At 42.3% G+C, this 17,392-nt stretch overlaps 1 protein-coding gene across 3 annotated transcripts in view; it reads right to left on the minus strand.

Annotated features, from left to right (window-relative positions):
- HIBADH (3-hydroxyisobutyrate dehydrogenase) overlaps nucleotides 1-17,392 on the minus strand; it is a 144,932-nt gene that overhangs the window by 103,133 nt on the left and 24,407 nt on the right. For all 3 annotated transcript variants that reach the window (XM_039523431.1, XM_039523430.1, XM_039523429.1), the window contains 2 exons: nucleotides 9,675-9,835; nucleotides 1,440-1,549 (listed from right to left, as the gene is read on the minus strand). In XM_039523431.1, coding sequence (XP_039379365.1) covers nucleotides 1,440-1,549; nucleotides 9,675-9,821 — 257 coding nt within the window. In that variant the 5' untranslated portion in view covers nucleotides 9,822-9,835. The remainder of the gene's footprint in view (nucleotides 1-1,439; nucleotides 1,550-9,674; nucleotides 9,836-17,392) is intronic.

The following is a 17,392-nucleotide window of genomic DNA, read 5'->3' on the forward strand; positions in this document are numbered from 1 at the left end:
ATGCTAATCCTTGATGTTTTCATTGCAGCAATGGCCAGAAGTGCCTTGGGCTAGCCAAGAGACTCTGGGTCTTCCTACCAGACGCAGAGCTAACTATGGTCACCTATAAGCAAGCCACCGCCAAATGAGACAACTTCAATTAATTCTACCTTGGGAAGATCCTAAAGGCCACCCAATAACTTCAGAGAGTTATGCATATGGCAGCCAAACTCCTGATTAAAACAGATCATACCAGTGCTCTGAACCCTACCAGCTATAATGACAATGTCCAATCCATTTCAAGGTCCTGATCCATCTCTTTAAAGCCCTAAATGGATTAGGGAGCAACATCTCAGTGACTGGCTAGAGCTTTGTATACCAACATGTTGGAGCATCCCTGAATGGTAAAGCCCTGATTTGTCCACACATGAATTAGGGGTAGAGTTTTCCTAATGGAGTGCCATCTGATTATGATTTGGAGTTTAGGAGAACCAGAAGGACAGATGGAGCTGTGCTGATTTACAACAGCTGAGAATCTGGCTCCAAATCTTAACATCTTCAAGACACAGTTTAAATGATATGCATTTTCAAAGGTATTTCCCAAACACCCAAGAAGAGGAGCAGAGTAAATCCTTTTACACTTTACCTGGTGTACTTATTAAAACCAGGAGGTACCATTTGTCATGTTAATGGATATTCTAAAATGTGACTAAAAAGGTGATTTTATAAAATCCCTTCAGTATATCCAAACGCAGAATTCAGTCGAGTTAGAAAAGATCAATATTAGACAGGTCAGTGATTCTCGCTTTTCAATAATCTAGCCATTCTTTTTCCACTCACAAGTCCTAGAATTTCTTTATCAAATAGTCTTTCAAATAAGGCAAGAGTCAATTGCAAGGATTTGTAAACTTGTTAAAAATTTAAAATAAAATAAATTAATAAAGTCTGTCCAGATACTCTATGGTAATGTTCTGCACTACTGAGAGAGTCAACATGGCATCATTTCAGATCTAACCTACACATGGGATTCACTGACTCCAAAGGATTTAAAAAGAAAAAAAAATTATATGCTTGAGCAAGTGATTCATTGCCAATGAATATGAAAACACTGGAGAACAACTATAAAAACAGCTATGAATCATTAATAGGAATATGCACTTCTTTTTAGAAAAACATGAAGTTTAAATTGTGTCCCTCCTTTAAACTTCACAGATAAATCTTGTGCTAATAAAAGATAAAGTTATTTTAGTCAATGACATTTAACCAATATTTACTATTGAAAGAATCCTACATTTAGCAAAAAAAAAAAAAACCAAACCACCAACTGAGCAGATAAAAAACAATCAGTTAAATGCATGTCTGGCATAGCATTTAGTTAAAACAATAGAAAAATGACTTGATAAAAATCAATATTGTCTTGACCATGAATGGAAATTAACTAGCATAGAGCAAATTCTTACTTTAGAATTCCATTTGCTCCTGTGTAAACTTCTACAGCATTGGGGCTGGAGGGTAGCATAGTAATAATCCTGTCTGCTCTTTCTGCTACATCTGCTGGGGAATCCATTACCTTTAAAAAAAAAAAAATAATGTAACTGCTGTTGAAAGACAGAAAGAAAATATATCTTCTTTAATGACTTGTAAAGCACCACACTTAACAGCTAGACAAAAATGAAAACACAGGAAACAGACTACACCATTAGACAAGCTCTAGTGATGGAAGGAGAAAAATTTGATGAGGATCCTGTCACAGCGATTCCTCCAAATTCTCCATCCAGGGGTATGATCATCATGCTATCCATGGATCCTCCAAGATTGAGGGCTAACTAACGATCTACTGCAAGCACAAGGCCATCTATGCAAAATGCATCTCCACACTGTCTCTGGGGTGGTCCCATAATACTAGAGAATTAGTCGCACATGGATAACTGCCCCTAGGTCCCTTCTATAGATACTGGGAGGGACAGGAAAAGACCCCCCTTTGCACAGATGTATTTAGTTTTACAGCAACATACTGCGGTTAGCTTTAAAGCTAACCAATGCTGCCAGCAGGAACATATTGGCAGCATCATGCGTGTTCTGGCTGACTGCCAGGGAGCCTTCCAAAGGCCAAGGCCCTCTGCAAAAAGAGCAGTTGGTCCTGGAAAAGTTCTGACAGCAAAGCCATCCTAGCTAATCTTAAATTACTGCAATAGCACAACTGATACACAAAGTGAAAAGAGTGAAATCTTCAGACTTTGTGTTTCCACCTTGCCATAATCATACTGTCGCCTACAAATGAAGTCGGTTTATGAACAGGTAGTTGCAGCCAACAACAATATATATTATTAGAAATTAGAAACAGAGACCTATTAGAATGACTAGACCAGCCTGGGCAAGACTGTCACAGGCAGTGTAATTCCTGGAGTGCCACAGAATTTAAGGCCAGAAGGGACCATCAGATCCTGTAGTCTGACCACCTCTATATCACGGGCCACTAAATTTCACCCCAATAGCTCTATATGGACCCCAATGACTTTAGTCCTCAAGAGATGAAGGCCTGGTCTGTATTAGGATATTAGGTCATATAACTATGCCACTGAGACCTAACCCACAGTGTTAAGCTAGCTACTGCCTCTGGGGGAGGTGGATTACCTACACCAACAGAAGAACCCCCCCTCACTGGCGTATGCAGCGTTTTCATTGAAGCGCTACAACAATGCTTCTGCAGCATTTTAAGTGTAGACTAGCCCTAAGATGTTATGTGCCACAGGCAGAGGATAGGAGAGACCAAGGTGCTACCAATATCCGAGGCCCCTAAAACAACAGGGAATTGATTGGTGAGATATGCCCAGATGACTAAGCAAACCGTAACGCATACTACAGAGAAAAGTAAAGTATTCCCAAGGACAAGCAACACACTAAATATCTTCTGCCTATTAAGGACAGCAAGCAAAATAAAATAAACTTGACAAGATGAGAGATTAGGAAAATAAAATTTTACTTTATAGAAAAATTAGAGTGCAAGAATAAATTTAATTAAAAATCAATTTTACGGCACTGATATGCTTGATTGATATTACTATTATGACCAATTACAATGCAAAATAAGTTAACACAAGTACAGCTCAAAATACAATTTATTACATGAAAAGTTTCTTACTGATGGAACTTAAAAGTTGTGTTTTAAGAAAAGCAACATGAGAAAAATAACTGACGTATCACACTTAAAAACACAAGTCCAGACAATGAAAGTCAAAACCACATAAAAGACAGAAAACGACACAAACTTCATTGCTACAATTTGAGTCATTGTATTCATTTGAAACATTGCAGAAAACATATTAAAAAATATATTCACAATTCAATTGACAACTGCTAATAAAATTATTTTAAATGTATAGAGAGAAAAGACATTTTAAAATAAGTCCTAAGAGACTTGTGCTTATTTTCAATACATTAACTCCTTTTTCATAGTAGGAGGCTTCTTACATCACAAAGACAGACTGGATGGAAATTAATCTTTGGAGAAGTGTTGCAAAATTAAAATCAGCCAAAGCCACCAAACCTAAAAATGAATAAGTTTTGGTGTCCAAGGGCAACAGTTTATTTGCTGACCACAACAATCTCACATTTTACTTGGCACAGTTACAGCAACAATGAACAGAAAGGAGTTGTTAAAAAGAAAAAGGAAAAAAAGGGGGTATTCATTCCTTCTTTGAGCCCCATCTTTAAAAAAAAAAAAAAAAAGTCAAAACAAGAGTCTGACAACTGTTTTTGTTTTTAAGTAAAAAGTTAACAGCTCAAATGTCCCTCTCCGGAAACTTCCATACAGGTTTCAAACATGTCCACCTTGCTAATTATTGAGCTGTTACAAAAGATATCAATCAACAGCATGCTTTCTCAGAGACATGGCATCTTCAGGAGACAATACACACACTGTGGGTGAAATCCTGGCCCCACTGAAGTCAATGGCAGAACTCCCATTGATTTCAGTGGGGGGCAAAATTTCATCCATAGGGTTTTTCCACGCTTTCCAATAATATTTCTGTGTGCCTTCAAATTTCTTTAAAAACTGAAGTTGAGAGTTTGAAAAAGAGATACAACAGTAAAGATAAAATACTTTGTCTCTTTTCCTTCACATCCAATCATCTTCGTTTTTGAGTTAGTGAATGTATTAACAAAGATTGTGAAACACAATTTTTAATCTTTCAGCCGGTCCTAGACCATTTGGGTTCCAATCCTAATTACCTTACTCACAGGTAGTTCTTTTGATTGTAGTAGGATAACTTGGTGAAGGGAGATCTTTTATATTTTTTTCAACTATTCAAGAGCCTAAATATCGCACATTCATGCCAAAGAATATCCTTGATAGTATGATTGTCTATTTCCATATAAACTCTGAATCACAAAGCATAAAATAAAAGATTTTGCTTTTTAGACCTTTTAAAAACAAAAAAAAATTTAATTAAGGCTTTCCACATCACAAGGCACTGTTAATGTTGGGGGAAAAAAGTTTGGTTAAAAATGAAAATATGGGTCCATGTTTATTTGACCCTAAATCAGTTCAACCATCCCTGCACAATGGATATCTATGAGTTTACACAATAAGTAAACACATAAAAGTACATATAAATATAACTCTCATATACACAATTTATGAAGCACTAAACCTCAAAAAGGGCCCATCGCCTTTTATTTAGGATGGTAGGGTTTTTCCTTGCTTTTAAACAGTGACCATGAGAGAGAAGTTGAAAGAGGAAAAATGGGACAGTTTGGGTAGCTCGGTTTACCCAAAAGAATGATTAACTTTTTTTTCCTTTTTGTTTTAAATACAGAATACAGTATCTGCTGAGCGGTAAAACAAAGTTGCAGAAGGTGAAAGGAGGTAGACAGGTTCCAAAACACAAAATTGACACTAGGTAGAATGAATGAAGTAATATCAGCAGAAGGGCTTACTACCGGTTAGTATGTAGGATGTGTTCCCTCTGTGCCCAATCCCCAGATGATGGGAGTCTTTCCTCCTTTACTTCAAGATGTAGAAACTCATGCTTTTAGTTCTGGGGGGTCTCCAATTCAATCCCCAGTGCTAGTCCAGATGAGAGCCATCACATATGTGGGGGCTATGCCAGAATTTTAACCTGGACTTGCATGCAGCTTCTTATTTTAAATAACTATTTCCAGTTTTCTGACAGGTAGGGTTGACAACTGTTTAATCACACACACTCAGACACCCTTGCCCATCCCCCATCCCTCAATCGCTTGCTCTCCCCCACCCTCACTCACTTTCACCGGGCTGGGGCAGCAGGTTGGAGTGCAGGAGGGGACTCTGGGCTGAGCCTGGGGCAGGGAGGCTGGGGTGCAGGAGGGGGTGTGGGGTACAAGCCCTGGGAAGGAGTTTGAGTGCTGGAGGGAACTCCTGGCTGGGGCAGGACATTAGGGTGCGGGAGGGAATGCGGGGTGCAGGCTCTGTGAGCGAGTTGGGTGCAGGATGGGGCTCAAGACTGGAGTGCAGGAGGGGTGAGGGATGCGGGCTTCGGCTGGGAGGTGCTTACTTCAGGAGGCTCCCAGGTGACAGCGCAGCAGGGCTAAGGCAGGTTCCCTGCCTGCCTAGGCTCCACGTCACTCCTGAAAGTTGCCAGCATGTCTCTGCAGCCCCTGGGGGGGGGCAGAGGGGTCCGTGTGCTGCCCCCACTCTGAGCGCCAACGCCACAGTTCCCATTGGCTGGGAACTGCAGCCAAGGGGAGCTGCAGGGACGGAGCCCACTGTGCCACCGACCGGGAGCCGCCCAAGGTAAGCGGGGCCAGGGGGCTCCCTGCACCACTTCCAGAAGCAGCCAGCACTTCCCTGCTGCCCCTGGGGCAGAGGGGGGCAGGTGGCTCCATGTGCTGCCCGCACTAATAGGAGCCGATCCCACAGCTCCCATTGGCCACACTTCCTGGCCAACAGGAGCTGCGGAGTCAGCATTGGAGGTGAGAGCAGTGCACAGAGACCCCCCCCGCCCCGCCCCCTCTGCCACGGGGATGTGCCGGCTGCTTCTGGGAGCATCGCGGGACCTGGGTAGGCAGAGAACCTGCCTTAGCCCTGCTGCGCCACCGGACTTTTAGTAGCCTAAAATCTCCCGGTTTAGCTTCAGTAGCCTCCAAGAGATAGGGCCTGAAACCGGGAGGGTTGGCAACCCTACTGATAGGATGTGAAAATGTCAGTTATTTATACTGATTGTTCAGCTGAAAATTAAGCAACCTATTTCCATCCTTTTACAGACATTATAAAGTCACTATCTACACTGTATTGGGTACATAAGTTAAAATCACTTCAGTTTAATAGTTTACCTGGATGTTATGGTTGCAGGACAAAGCTGCATTAAGACAGTCTGATACATTAAACACACCTCCTCCCCCCAATAAAATAAATAAATAAAAATCCAAAACTAAAACCTTTTCCCCATTCACACCACCCAGAAAAACCTGAATAAGTTTTAGAACTGGTCCAGTAATACATATTTCCTGTGCAGACAGAGCCTGTATCCGGATAGACAGATGCATAGAAAACAGATGAACAATATTTCTTTCTATAGATGCTTATTCATTCTGTCCATGGAAAAGCCTTCTTTTTTCAAAAATAGTGGGAAACACAAGTGCCACTAATCTATTATTATTTATCATAGTGCCTAAGAGCCATACTCATTGACCACGACCCCACTGTGCTAGGTGCTATGCAAATACAGAACCCAAAGATGGTCCCTGTCTCAAAGAGTTTGCAGTCTAAGACAAGAGTTCATCAAATACCTCTGATGGAGAAAGCTCTAGAATGCATATGATCTGACAGGAGAAACTGTACCAAGCCTCAGAAAAGCTGGAAGTCTACTGACCATGTGTATAGTATATATGTGAAATAGTTATTCAATTACTCCCCATGTTCTGATTCAGAGTTCTACCAAACAAACATTCCTTTAAATCCAGAAAAGAATGTGAAGAGGAAAATGTATGCACAATCCTGAAGAGTGGACAGTATCTTCACATATCTGAAAGCTTTTTTGCTATTTTTAAAAAGGGGAAGCCCTCACACTTGTCCCTCAGACACTGAAATAAATCTGCGTAATATTTCCAGTGCAAACCACTTCTATTGGCAGTATACATCTCATTTAGTATTTGCACTGTCAGAAGTTAACTAAAATAAAATACTTTGAAAGAAATCAAAAATGTTTAAAATTGTAAGTAATTGGGAATACTTGCTTTACTTTAAAAAGTACAAGTAAATACTGTAAGAGTTAATTTAAAAACAAAAACAAAAAACTGCCAACATAGGAATTGCCATACTGGAGCAGAGTAGTGGCCCACCTAGTTTAGATCCTGCCTCCAACAGTGGCCAGTGCCAGATGTTTTGGAAGAAGAAACTCTGCAGAAGTAGGCAGTTAGAAGGAAACTTTTCTGGGGTTTGGTTATCATATAACAGCCAATGGTTGTAAGTTGGTTGATGCCCAGAAGCATGGAGATTTGCATCCCTTCTAAAGTTCTTATTTAATAATTTTTTTAAACATATTTACTATTATAACTCAATTCACAGTTCCATGTTTCTCCTGCAAGGCTGACACCATTGCATATACCCAAAACAGCACGGAAAACTCAATTTTTTTAGGCTTTTTGATGAGCCTCTAGCATCTTCAACTATTTTAGTGAACACCCCCTACAAACGCAGATCCTAGAAGGTATGTCAACGGAGTCATAATTGGACAGACTTCCAAATTCCCACAATTGGGTCACATCTAAATCATTCTGAAATATGCCTTTTCCTGTGATTATTCCTCCTGCCACCCATCACAGAAGCCCATCCTAAGCCATCCTGCCTCAGAGTACTTTTCCCAAGTCTCTTGTAGCTCCTCCCCTACACTCAGATGCCTCTGCCCTTTTCCTTACCTATCTGCCTTTCACCCTCTACTACAGGTGCCTGTGTTTAGAAAAAGAGGCTGTTACTACCTGCTATTCATCACAAGCAGGTAGGTGGCCACCTGCCTGCTAGGTAGGCCATTCATCCAGTTTTAAACCACACAGTCCTGCTTTTGTAATATACAAAATGTCTGGTACTGAGATAAAACCACATCTGATTTTGTCTGGTAGCACAGACAACCAGGGACACCATTTTGAAGAGAGCGCTGCTCTGCCCCCAACCAGCACGACCTCACATGTACCCCGGCAGTGTGACATTCCTGGAAGCAGTGGAACATCCAGTATTTTGGGGATGCGTAATTGGCCACCCTATTTCCTACATATGTTGCTTCCCCAGTTGACTGCTTCCAAGACTACTGTAGTAATTGGGGAATGAGGCAGTGGACAGGCAAAGACACAGCATCCCCTCCCCACTGAAGAGTTCCTAGCAGTAGCAGGAACCACTGGCAGTGAACACAGATATTTGACAGCCTTCACTGCTCCCTGCTCTCTTCTCTGGCAGTCCTACTGGTTCTACCCCATACCCCAGATCAAAGGAAAGGCAGCCCTTGCCACCCAATGTTCCTTTTGCAATAGCTTCTACAAGGCCCCCTGGACTCAAGTTTCCAAGTCCTGCAAAAACTGCTGGTGTAGGATTTACGCCTATGGAAGAAAAGGAGGAAATTATTTTCAAAGTTTTTTTTAAAGTGTGTTGTTTGTATTTGAGACTATAAATATAGTGTTCACGAGCATAAACAGGCTTTTGGCTTTACTTACTTTTAAAAGCATTTCTGCTCACCTTTAAAGTCACTTAATATCTCACGTTAAGTCTTGCAGCTGATGCCAAGGATTCTATTACAATGAACTGTATGAATGGTCAGCCTTGACAAGTCGCACTGAACAAAGGATATCAAGAATACAATCAACTATACAGTCTTTTTTGTTGTTGTGTGTTTGTATAGTACCTAGTACAATAGTGCCCTGCTCCATGCATGCGGCTCCTATGTGCTATCACAAAACAAAAATAATAAAAGCCAAGAAACAGGCTGTAAAGGTTACTGATCCACTTATAGGCTTTTAGCTTTAAATCATTATTCAAAACCAGATGGAATTAGATGTCCATTTACTAGAGTGCTCTGCCCTGCAGAACACCTTGATAGTAATTTTATCACTATTTAAGAATACAATTACAATCAGCTCTAAGAATTAAAGATCTTTAGTTAGAATTGTATTCCCTACACCTACTCACACTTCCCTTATAACTGCTGAATATTATTTCCCCCCACTGTTCGTCATATCACATGCTGAGTAGCCACAATATTATTTCTGTTCTGGTTTCCACTTACTCTAGCAATATCTTTTGTCTTTAGCTCTTCTGTGCCCATTAGTTCGCCTACAAATAATGGGCAAGTGCCAAGACTATTAGAGCCCTGTAATTTTTAAATCTGACACTTGCTCTGAAGTGTAAATCATACAATCATGCAGGATAGTGGTTAGAATCCAGGGCCCATTAAAAAGCAATGAGAGTATTGCCATTGACTGCAACACGGTCAGGCTATCACAAGCTGTACAAGTGCGAGGTGGGGAGAGGAAGAAGAACAGCATATTAGCTTTATAATTAGCAACACATATCCATCATTTACTTTCCTTCCCTCCTTTTTCTCCCACTACAACACATCAAAATAAATAATCACATCACTAAGTGATGTGTACCAAAGTCAGAACATCTAAGAAGGAAAATCATTTTAACAAATGCACAGTTAACATTAAAAGAAAATTGGTTACTATACCTGTGCCCCCGAGTCTTGAAATTCTTTGCAAGCTTCTGGGAATACATCATACGCAACAACAGGATATCCGTGTTTTACCAGGTTTTTTGCCATTGGATTTCCCATGTTACCCAGACCAATGAATCCAACTGGGGTTTTGGAGGCCATTGCCCTAGAACACACTGATTTCAATACAATAAATGAATATTCTGGAGAAATACACCTTAAAACATAAAGAGTAAAATCAAGTGAGCAATTTAGCTGGCATCATTTAAGCATGGCGGGGGGAAGGAGGAGTAACTTCAAATCCAGTTATATTTAAATTTCATTAAGTGGTCAGATTTAAATCCTATTCACGTAAAACGTAAATGGTGTCCCATTACTTTTTACTAATAATCTCAATCTGAGACAAAGCAATTTTACATTTTAATTTAATTTTAAAAACATTTCTCCATCTTAAATATTGGATATTTTTTAATTGAATCTTAATGAATGATACCTAATCAATAACCCTGGAGACAGAAATCCCATTTAGCCACAGAACAGATAAGGTGGGTGAGGTAATAGCTTTTATTGGACCAACTTCTGTTGGTGAAAGAGACAAGCTTTCGTGCTATACAGAGCTCTTCCTCAGGTCTGGGAAAGGTATTGAGTGTCACAGCTAAATATAAGGACATAGCTTAAGTAGTTAGCATATATTCTAAGAGACTGTTCAAGGTGGCATGACCTGTTAACACCCCTGTAGTCATAGGACAAAAAGGGGAGTTAGTGGATTACAGATTGTTGTAATAAACCATAAATCCAGTGTCTTTTTTAAGACAATGGTACATAGCATCTAGCAAAGTTATTAATTTAAACTCCCAGGCTTGTCTTTTGAAAGTGTTGCGCAGATATCCTTTAAGATGAGGACTGATGGATCAGATAAAGAGTGATTACTTTTTGAAAAGTGTTCACCCACAGGTGATGTGGCATTTTATCTTTTGTCATTTCCTGTGTGAATTCATTTGAGAGTGTATTGATTGTCTGGTTTCTCCCACATAGTTGTTATTTGGGCATTTAGTGCACTGGATGAGGTACACCACATGTTGTGATAGGAATGTGTAAGACCCATGGATCTTGAAAGGTTTTGTGGGGGGTGTTGATCACTGCAGCAGGGACATGTTTGCCAGTTTTGCAACTGTTGTTGTGGCAGGGTCTGATGCCACTCTGAGCTGGTATATCCTGGTCTGTGGGGAGCTTGCTTCTGATGATTAGGTTGGGGGGTTGTTTGAAGGCCAGAAGAGGTTAAGGAAAGTTTTCTTTCGCGGAGTACCTTTCTCAGACCTGAGTAAGAGCTCCATGTAGCTCAAAAGCTTGTCTCTCTCACCAAAAGAAGTTGGTCCAATAAAAGATATTACCTCACCCACCTTGTCTCTCTAATATCCCAGGACCGACATGGCTACAACACCATTGCATACAACAAAGGCGAAAGGTGTCAGGTGGCTGAAATAAAGGCTGCTTCTCAGAGACACAGAGGGCTCTCACTTGGGACTAAGGACAAAGGGGGAGAGCTGGAGCCAGAAATGGATTCCAGCTTGGTTGGCTGAGTGCACTGGCTTGGCCAGGATGGACTATAATCTTTGCCTCTCTTTGCTAACCTGACGACTTTCAGATTCTGTATGCCAGGCGACTAATATATTACCTTGTTTTGAAAAGGCTACCTACTGTAGCTGCAGATACTCACTGAGAGCATTGCGTCCTGAAGGGGTACAGTACAAGCCTCCTGCACAGAGGTAGCAGGGGTCAGGAGAACATCTCCCACCGACATAGCCCTGGTGCGGACAGTTCTTAGGTTGCTGTAATTTGCGTTGCTCAGGGTGGTGGCTTTTTCACTCCCGAGCAACGTAAGTTATAGCGAGGTAAGCGGTAGTGTAGATCTGCCCTGAGCTAAACAGAGTAAAAATGGACCTATACCCTGGTGGTTAGGGCACTCACCTAGCACATTGGAGATTCAAATTCAAGTTCCTGCTCTAATGACCAGATAGTCCTAGCAAGTGGAACAGCTTCAATAGGAGAACTTGAGCAAGGCCTGTCCCCAGAATACCCCATAGCAGGGGTCGGCAACCTTTCAGAAGTGGTGTACCAAGTCTTCATTTATTCACTCTGATTTAAGGTTTTGCGTGCCAGTAATACATTTTAACGTTTTTAGAAGGTCTCTTTCTATAAGTCTATAATATATAAACAAACTATTTTTGTATGTAAAGTAAATAAGGTTTTTCAAATGTTTAAGAAGCTTCAATTAAATTAAAATGCAGAGCCCCCAGACCGGTGGCCAGGACCTGAGCAGTGTGAGTGCTGAAAATCAGCTCGTGTGCTGCCTTCAGCACGCGTGCCATAGGTTGCCTACCCCTGCCCCATAGCTTAGTGGCTGGAGCACTCGCCTGTAATGTAGGAGACTCAAGTTCAAATCCCTTCTCTACATCAGGCAAAGGGAGAAACAGAAAGGTCTCCCACAGCCCAGACGAGTGCTCTAATCACTGTGCTAAGGTTTTAAGAAAGGCCACTTCTTCTGAGTCCTCAATAAAAAAAAAAAAGTTTTGTCAAATAGTTTAGGGCCAGTTTGTGAATACACCGCTACCTCGATATAACGCCACCCGACAGAACACGAATTTGGCTATAATGTGATAAAGCAGTGCTCCGGGGCTGCGGGGGGCTGCTCACTCCGGTGGATCCAAGCAAGTACAATATAACACGGTTTCACCTATAACGCGGTAAAATTTTTTTGGCTCCCAAGGACAGCGTTATATCAAGGTAGAGGTGTAGTTTTGAGTTGACCAAACTGCACATTTTGACAAATAAACTATTTGTGCAAATTTTTTACCCAGCTCCTAACCAAGTTAATCTACCCTTCACTTATCAGGAATAGAACCACAAATATTGGTTAAGCATATGGGTCAGATTGCTGGCATAAGCATAGATATAACTTTGTTAATTCTGGCGGAATTGTGCCTACGTACATCAGAAGTTAACTTGGCTTGGTTATAATGTCTTCAGGCTCAACACCTGAAATACTTGCAATTGCTCTGTTGTCATGAAGAAACTCTTGGCTAGGCCTTCCCTTCATTTTACTCACAAACAGAAACTCTGATCCTGCAATCAAATCTGTGCAGGCAGACCCTTTCACCCGTTTACGTCGTCGAGGATCTACCTGTGCTGATTCAGTTGCAGGATCAGGGCCTCAGAATAGAAGGATTTCAAGATTATAAATTTAAATGTTTCTCTTTTAAAATGAGTCTATAAGAGTACTACTAAAATATGATTTCACAGTTTTGCTGAAGAATTCTATAAATCTGAGTGAATCTCTGAATGCCTGTTCCTTGATTAACATTAAGCAGGCAATTGCTGATCAATAGGTAAGATACTTCCAGCGTAGATGCCCCCTTGCCTTAATTTCCTCATGAAGGTAAGTATTATTTTACAGACACTGGGCTGTTGGGAGGATTAATAAACAATGTTTGTACTTTAAAGATAAAAATGTAACTACTAAATTTTTTTTCCAAATATGCATGTAATGTTATAATTCACATTTGACCATGTGATTAAATACTATATTGGATTTGTTCTCTTTTCATCCCACTTGTCATTAGGCTAATAGAGCTAATCTGCATTAGAACACTAAAGTTAGTGGTGCTTCAGTCAACTGTATGGCACCAACAAGAAGCACCAACCAATTGGGTAGATCCACATTACCAACCAATTGAGGAGGTACATGTTACCAACCCTGAATTAATATAAGGTTTGTTTGTGTCCACAACAGGGCTGCCTAACACAGATTCAGTGGGGATGGGGAGAGGGCTGTCATCTTTATCAAAAACAACAGCACTCCCTCAATTAGCAAAACTTCTTACTTTGCCAGCAAAGCCTCTTCACTAACCCACCATACCTCCTTCAGCAATCAGCAGTCCCATCCCAGAAGTGCCTCCCAGGAAACGTTTCCCCCCCTCCCCCATCATGGCCCTACATAGTTTAATCTCAATCTCTCTCTCTCCCCCCACCCCAATCCATCCATCTGGAAATTACCAGATGGAACTGCACACCTTGGCCATCTGATACCCTCATACAGACATGTCCACGACCACAAATACTCTCCCTACATGTTTCTCTCTTAGCTAAATTTATGCCTCCAGTACAAATGTACAAAGTCAGCAATGCAGGTGTGGTCTGAACTACTACTTGCAGCTGGCAAACAAGCCACTAAGGAACTCACAGCAAGTGTGCTGAAGAGGTTCACTGGCTGAGGGAGCTGTCAGATCTGAGAACTGTCAGAGCTGACTGAACCAGTCATGACACTGTGGACATTACAATCAACTGACCTCTCTAAAACCAGGCAAACCCTTAGACTAATCAGAATTAACAAGGGAGGATGACAAGACTGATGTGTGTAGAAAGAGAGGAAAGGGGAGAACATATGGATGACTGGCTCTGCCTTTAACAGGCAACTGTATGTTACATTTAAGTATCAGACGGGTAGCCGTGTTAGTCTGGATCTGTAAAAGCAGCAAAGAATCCTGTGGCACCTTATAGACTAACAGACGTTTTGCAGCATGAGCTTTCGTGGGTGAATACCCACTTCTTCTTGCATCCGAAGAAGTGGGTATTCACCCACGAAAGCTCATGCTGCAAAACGTCTGTTAGTCTATAAGGTGCCACAGGATTCTTTGCTGCTGTTACATTTAAGGCACCCAATCGTGCAAACACCTCTCACAGTCAATGGGACTTTATGACAACATACAAGTGCTTGCAGCAGAATCAATTTAAGCACCTAGGGTATGTCTACACTGCACTATAAGACAGTCCTTAAGCTCGGGTTCAAGGCTAATCCTCCTTGCATCTACACTGCTTTGCACCAACCCAGGGCTCAGACCCAGGGTCCAAGCACAAGTCAAGCCGGGGCCCAGGGTTTAAGCCCTACTGCTTTGTACTGTAGACACCTGACTCATGTCCTGAGAGTCTGCCAGAAGTATTACACAATGGACCAATGTCCTTAGTCCTCTGTATCCCAATAATCTGTAATTGACTTCATTGAAAACGGAAGCCACCCCCACTCCTTGGAGTATGGCAGCTGCTCCTGTCAACGTTAACCCATTCTCTTCCAATCACTGAGCTGCAAGCTGATTAGTGAGCCTCCTGGGTTTGCAATGGAGACTGAGCAGAGGAAGTCTTCTGCAAAGCATGCTGCTTTATGGTCATGGGAGCACAGCCAAATTTTGGTGAATCTCTGGTCAGGAGACAGCATTGATTACACTGGCGTCCAAATAGGTCTGTAGACTCATAGACTTTAACGTCAGAAGGGACCATTATTGATCATCTAGTCTGACCTCCTGCACAAAGCAGGCCACAGAAACTTACCCATCCACTTCTATAACCCTTGACCTATGTCTGAGTTATTGAAGTCTTCAAATTGTGGTTTGAAGACCTCAAGCTGCAGAGAATCCTCCAGCAAATGACCCATGCCCTATGCTGCAGAGGAAGGCGAAAAACCTCCAGGGCCTCTGCCAATCTGCCCCGGAGGAAAATTCCTTCCCGACCCCAAATATGGCGATCAGTTAAACTCTGAGCACGCGCCCGCCCGCCAATGTATTGTTAAGTAGAGTCCACGCATAGAGCATTTCAGCCCCAGAGATGACTGATCCCTTTAGGATCTCTTGCAGACATCTCCAACATGATTTTAATTTGCCAAAAGCACATTCAACAACTATTCTACACCTGCTGAGAGTGTAATTAAACCCATCTTTTATCAGGGCTTATGAAATCAGGGTATGGTTTCATAAGCCAAGGCAAAAGTGGGTATGCAGGGTCCTCCAGAATAACAACGAGGACAGAAACTCTGTTTATGTCAATGTCATTTGGTGGGAATAGTGTCAGTCTGTCCATGAATGTAGACTCCTGAGCAGCAAAAAAACTGGCATTATGAACATTTCCAGTACAGCCCACATTGATACTCCTAAGCCTCTGTGGTACAGGAGGATCTGCATAATAACGCAGTAGTACCCTTTACAGTTTATGTACTGATGTACTCCTTGAGGAGGGCAAACTGTTGGCACAAGTCCCATCAATGGTCCCAGCACAGTTAGGAACCCCCATTCTCTTAAAGCCAGCAGTTACCTTCAGAATATCTTTAATGCCCGTCACCTCAGATACTTCTGCCACCATTTTACCCACAGCTTACTGTTTGTCAATGAACCTGTAGCAGTCCAGGGTAGCCAGCTTCCAGACACTTATAGCAACCCACTTCTGGAGCAGCAAAGCTGACCTCAGTTGTCTCTCTTAATATTGAATGGCAGGAGCAACCTGCTCACAAAAGCTCCAGAAATGTAGCTTTCTTCATGCGAAAGTTCTGGACCCACTGCTGGTCATCCCAGGTCTGCATGATGATGTGTTCCCAATGTCTGTGCTTCTGGCCCTGCACCAGAAGCACCCGTCTATGTAGAGAGCATCAGTGGCTATGCCAATTGTACTGAGCAGCATCTGTCAGTGTAAGTCTACCATGCCATGCCAGGGTATTCTTCCTTCTCTTCTGCCATCACCTCCTCCTCCTCTTCCTCTATCAGGAAATCTAATAAGTACCTTTGGTGGGGCAGAAAACATCACCAAAATGTCCACCAGTGCCTCACAGATGCTATGCCAGTTCCTGACACAGGAGTGAAAACACAAGCAAGACAAGTTCTTCAAAAGTTGCCTCCTCCATGCTGCTGGCTCCAGTAGCTGGGAGCACAGAGACCAAAATGACTGCTCAGCAGACTGTGTTGCCAGGCTGTTCAAACTTCTTGTAACATGCAGGGTGGGCAGTAAAGTCTTCCCCACAGTGCACCACAGTCAGAGGGTAGAGTAGCCACATTTCAGGAGGGCGCGAGGGACTCTGGGATAGGGTCTGCAGTGTGGACGCTAGACCCCAGGTTCAACACAGGTTAGAAAAGTCTTAATGCAGGGTTAAAAAAAACAAACAAACAAACAAAAAAAAAAACAGTGTAGACATTCAAGCTCAGAGTTCCCTAACACAGGCCGGCTGACTCAAATCCCACTAACCCTGGGCTTACACTGCAGTGTAGACATACCCTTAAGCCTGGTCTACACTAGGCGTTTAAACCGGTTTTAGGAGCGTAAAACCGATTTAATGCCACACCCGTCCACACTAGGAGGCACCTTATATCGATTTTAATGGCTCTTTAAATCGGTTTCTGTACTCCTCCCCGACGAGAGGAGTAGCGCTAATATCGGGATTAACATATCGGAATAGGGTTAGTGTGGCCGCAAATCGACGGTATTGGCCTCCGGGCGGTATCCCACAGTGCACCACTGACCGCTCTGGACAGCATTCTGAACTCGGATGCACTGGCCAGGTAGACAGGAAAAGCCCCGCGAACTTTTGAAATTCATTTCCTGCTTCCCCAGCATGGAGAGCTCATCAGCACAGGTGACCACGCACAGCTCATCTGCACAGGTAACAATGCAGTCTCCTGAGAATCGAAAAAGAGCTCCAGCATGGACTGCACGGGAGGTACTGGATCTGATCGCTATATGGGGAGAGGATTCAGTGCTAACAGAACTGCGTTCCAAAAGACTAAATGAAAAAGTATTTGAAAGAATTTCTAAGGCTATGACGGATAAAGGCCACAGCAGGGACTCAGTGCAGTGCAGAGTGAAAGTTAAGGAGCTCAGACAAGCCTACCAGAAAACCAAAGAAGCAAACGGAAGGTCCG

Source organism: Mauremys reevesii, linkage group 2 (assembly GCF_016161935.1).
Source record: "Mauremys reevesii isolate NIE-2019 linkage group 2, ASM1616193v1, whole genome shotgun sequence".
Lineage (NCBI taxonomy): Eukaryota > Metazoa > Chordata > Testudines > Geoemydidae > Mauremys > Mauremys reevesii.